Below are 4,606 nucleotides of genomic sequence, written 5' to 3'. Positions count from 1 at the left end.
AGCACTTTGGGAGGCTGAGGCAGGCGGATCACCTGAGGTCAGGAGTTTGAGACCAGCCTGGCCAACATAGTGAAACCCTGTCTCTACTAAAAATAATAAAAATTAGCCGGGCGTGGTAGCACATACCTGTAATCCCAACCACCCAGGAGCCTGAGGCAGGAGAATTGCTTGAACCCTGGAGGCAGAAGTTGCAGTGAGCTGAAACTGCACCACTGCACTTCAGTCTGTGCAATAAGAGTGAAACTCTGTCTCAAAAAAAATAAGTAGGGGAATCTGGGCAGCGTTGACCCAGCAGGGTATGGTACTGTGGAACTACAACGAGCTGGTCGAGTGCATAAAGGAGCTGTGCCAGAAGCAGGAGCTGTGCCAGAAGATCCAGCAGGAGGAGGATAAGAAGCAGCGGCTGCAGAATGAGTTGAGGCAGCTGACAGAGAAGCTGGCTCGCGTCAACGAGAACCTGGCACGCAAGATTGCCATTCGCAACAAGTTCCACCGGACCATTGCAGAGATGGAGGCCACCTTCCTCCAGATCCTGGAGAGCTCCCAGACTTTGCTTAGTGTCCTGAAGAGAGAAGCTAGGATCCTGACCAAGGTTACAGCCCTAGACTAGAAAAGTAGCGGTGGCAGGGACAGCTGACCAGACCACGGGCGGGACCTGTCTCCATGCATCCCTCACCTCAGCCCCGACAAGTCTGTCCTCAGAGCGTCTTTGTTCTTCATGGCAGCAGCTGCCTTCTCTCACTGTCTTAGGTGCCAAGAGGGGCAGCTGCCAACCTCCACTGGTATCAGTTACAAGCCTGGGGCACAGCCCACTTGGGGGAGTCCTGGCTTCATGCTCACACAGGCTGTGGAGATGGTAGGCTCCAGGTCAGCTCTGCAAGGGGCCTGTCTCTGAGGCACATACACTCCTGGGCTGCCAGGAAGGCCCTGGTTATAGTCTGAGCACCTTGCAGGGGGTCCCCTCACCTTGTCCCTCCTCAGCCAGCAGAGGCCCAGGGCAGGCGGCAGGAGTTCTTCACCCCAGAACCCAAACCTCAGGGCTCACCCCTGTGGCCTGTGACTGTCAATAAAGATTGTCTTTGTAAAAAAAAAAAAAAATTAAGTAAATAAATAAATGAAAAATAAAATTAGCCAGGTGCAGTGGCTCACAACTATAATCCTAGCAGTTTGGGAGACCAAGGTGAGATCAGCTGAGGCCAGGAGTTTGAGACTAGCCTGGCCAACATGGTAAAACCCTGTCTTTACTAAAAATATAAAAAGTAGCCAAGCATGGTGGCATGCACCTATAATCCCAGCTACTTGGGAGGCTAAGGCATAAGAATTGCTTGAATTGGGGAGGCTGAGGCATGAGAATTGGTGAAACTGGGGAGGCAGAGGCTGCAGTGAGCTGAAATCGGACCACTGCCCTCTAGCCTGGTGACAGAATGAGATGCTGTCTCAAATAAATAAATTAATCAAATTAAAAGAGTTTATAATTCCAGGTACCAGACTCTTGATACTTAAGGTCAATCTTTTTTTTTTTTTTTTTTTGACGGAGTTTTGCTGTTGTTACCCAGGCTGGAGTGCAATGGCGCGATCTCGGCTCACCGCAACCTCCGCCTCCTGGGTTCAGGCAATTCTCCTGCCTCAGCCTCCTGAGTAGCTGGGATTACAGGCACGCGCCACCATGCCCAGCTAAGGGTCAATCTTAAAGGATGGACTCATCCTCAGAACAGCATTCAATCTGGAGAACGTCTGAGAAGCAAGTGGAGTACAGTAGATTAAGGAGCATAGGCATGGGCTCTGCCTGGTTTGCCCAGAGCCTCACTTTGGGCCTGGGCACAGGGATGTTACAGGGCCCCACCATGGTTTCAAGCACATGTTTGAGTTGTAATTGATTATCAACTGACATGCCTGGGGAGCAGGACTTATCAGTGGAAAGGTGCCTGGGAGTCCAGAGGCTTGACTACAGTGTCTCTTAGGAGCAGAGGGATCGTTGATTGGAAGCATGGTGTCTGTTTTCAGAGTGTGGCACGAGACCCAGTCACAAATCAGAGTGAGATCTTGTCTTACCTAATACATATGCCTGAGATTCAGACATTTCCCCTGGCTGCCTACTTTCCATCCTGTAATGAAGGTCTGGGAACAAGTCCCTAGTGCTTAGCATTGCCCAGATACAAGTAAATTTTCTGAACAGAGGTTTTGCTTTTGACTTGTCTGTCAAACATAGAATTTTCCTTTTTTTTTTTTTTTTTTGAGACGGAGTTTCGCTTTTGTTACCCAGGCTGGAGTGCAATGGCACGATCTCGGCTCACCGCAACCTCCGCCTCCTGGGTTCAGGCAATTCTCCTGCCTCAGCCTCCTGAGTAGCTGGGATTACAGGCACGCGCCACCATGCCCAGCTAATGTTTTGTATTTTTAGTAGAGACGGGGTTTCACCATGTTGACCAGGATGGTCTCGATCTCTTGACCTCGTGATCTACCCGCCTCGGCCTCCCACAGTGCTGGGATTACAGGCTTGAGCCACCGCGCCCGGCCTATAATTTTCTTTTTAAGAGATGGGGTCTGGCTTTGTTGCCCAGACTCGAATACAATGGCATGATCATAGTTCACTGCAGCCTAAAATTCCTGGGATCAAGGGATCCTCTCACCTTAGCCTCCTGTGTAGCTGGGACTGCAGGCATGTGCCACTGTGCCTGGCTGCTTTTGTAGACAGGGTCAGCCTCCCAAAGTGCTGGGATTACAAGCATGAGCCATTGCACCCAGCCTAAGGTAGAGTGGTTTTTTTTTTTTTTTAAATCTTACTGTGTAAATTTTCAAGCATATAAAAAGTGTCCTTATAGGCCCTTAATTTGGTTTCTTTTTGATTGAATTTACTATGAAAACTACTGGTGGTATTTTCTAGAACATTTTAACAAATGTCAAAATTTTTCTTGAATTTCTATCACCCAGAAATGTTGTCTCTTTAAGAAATTGACAGGTCTTGGATATTTCAAATGGTTTGTATGGATTTTTGCCCCTTTAAAAAAAAAAAAAATCAATAAATAGAGACAGGGTCTTGCTATGTTGGCCAGGTTGGTCTTGAACTTTTGGCCTCAAGCAATCCTCCCACCTTGGCCTCCCAAAGTGCTAGGCTTACAGGCGTGAGCCACCAGTCCTGGCTGATTTTTGCCCTTTTAAGCTCAAGAAAATAGGTAAGTTACCGATGAATAGTTATTGAAAAGGGGAGTGTCATATCATACATCTGAAGTCCTGTGAGTCGGAATTTGAATTTCACTGTTCTCTCTTACCTGCCTTCAGTTCTGAGATGACAGAGTCTGCCATTGCATATCAGACCATACTTGGGCAGCAGACTTTCCTTCCTTCCTGAATAGGAAGCTAGGAAATCACATTGGACATCTCACTGGACAGGATTGAACACATGCATACTTAAGTCTCACATGTGGTGAATGAGAGTACTCTTGGCTGTGATGCATCTCAGTGCAGCTGCTCGAGTTCTTAGACTCCTTTGCAGCATAAGGATGAAACTGTGTGAACCAAATACTCCTTTTTTTTTTTTTTTGAGATGGAGTTTCGCTCTCGTTACCCAGGCTGGAGTGCAATGGCGCGATCTAGGCTCACCGCAACCTCCGCCTCCTGGGTTCAGGCAATTCTCCTGCCTCAGCCTCCTGAGTAGCTGGGATTACAGGCACGCGCCACCATGCCCAGCTAATTTTTTGCATTTTTAGTAGAGACGGGGTTTCACAGTGCTGACCGGGATGGTCTCGATCTCCTGACCTCGTGATCCACCCGCCTCGGCCTCCCAAAGTGCTGGGATTACAGGTTTGAGCCACCGCGCCTGGCCCCAAATACTCTTTAGGATTAGAAAAGGGTACATTTCTTTATGGGAAGGGAAGAGACTGGGGTGCCCTCATTCTCCCTCTCTGTGACCTCATTGTGGGGCAAAACTGAGTTCCAATACCTATTTAGTCGCTGTATAGTTTCCTGATGTGCCTGCTGCTGCTATGCAAGATCATACCTTGTCTTTGCTGCCACATTTTTCTTCTCACAGGGAAGCCAGGTTGAGATCAGATCCCATGAGGGTGAGCGCTGTGTGGGGACAGCACATCTTAGTCATTTCCTGTATTCTAAAAATAACCCAGTATTCTACAAGGGAAATCCCAGTTTTATATTTGAAACAATGGAGGAGGATTCAATTTCTTTTTTGGCTGAGTGCAGTGGCTCATGTATGTAATCCCAGCCCTTTGGGAGGCTGAGGCAGGAGGATTGCTTGAGTCCAGGAGTTTGAGATCAGCCTGGGCAACATAGGGAGACTGTTGCTATGTATTATTAAAAAAAAAAAAAAAAAAGTAAAAATTAAACATTTTAAAAGAAGATTTACTTCTTCTTTATGTCCAGATTGATGAAATTGATCTCAATTTAAAATTTGGGCATTTACCTCTTGAATTAATTAATTTGTAAGTAGGAATAAATCTAAAATGAGAGTGTGAAAAATATTAAAACATGAGTTTGAACAGGTTACACTTGGCAAATTTGAAGAAAGAAAATTCTCCATGGAAGGCATAGTGAAACCAAGTTGCCATTTTTCTGTTTTCATATTCTTTTTTTTTTTTTTTTTTTTTTTTGG

General features: G+C 46.7%; 1 protein-coding gene across 4 annotated transcripts in view; it reads left to right on the top strand.

Annotated features, from left to right (window-relative positions):
- The window catches only part of USP4 (ubiquitin specific peptidase 4), a 59,610-nt gene that overhangs the window by 24,685 nt on the left and 30,319 nt on the right, over positions 1-4,606 (top strand). Inside the window, exon 7 of one of the 4 annotated variants that reach the window (XM_032289823.1) lies at positions 268-1,098. The exons of the other annotated variants lie outside the window; for them this stretch is intronic. Within the exon in view, the coding sequence (XP_032145714.1) occupies positions 268-610 (343 nt within the window). The 3' untranslated portion in view covers positions 611-1,098. Of the gene's footprint in view, positions 1-267; positions 1,099-4,606 lie in introns of those variants that run through there. 4 annotated transcript variants of the gene reach the window in all.

Source organism: Sapajus apella, unplaced genomic scaffold, assembly GCF_009761245.1.
Source record: "Sapajus apella isolate SASKATOON/1434 unplaced genomic scaffold, GSC_monkey_1.0 scaffold23, whole genome shotgun sequence".
Taxonomy (NCBI): Eukaryota; Metazoa; Chordata; class Mammalia; order Primates; family Cebidae; genus Sapajus; species Sapajus apella.
Note: the sequence above shows the minus strand (reverse complement) of the source record. Positions and strands in the feature narration are given on the sequence as shown.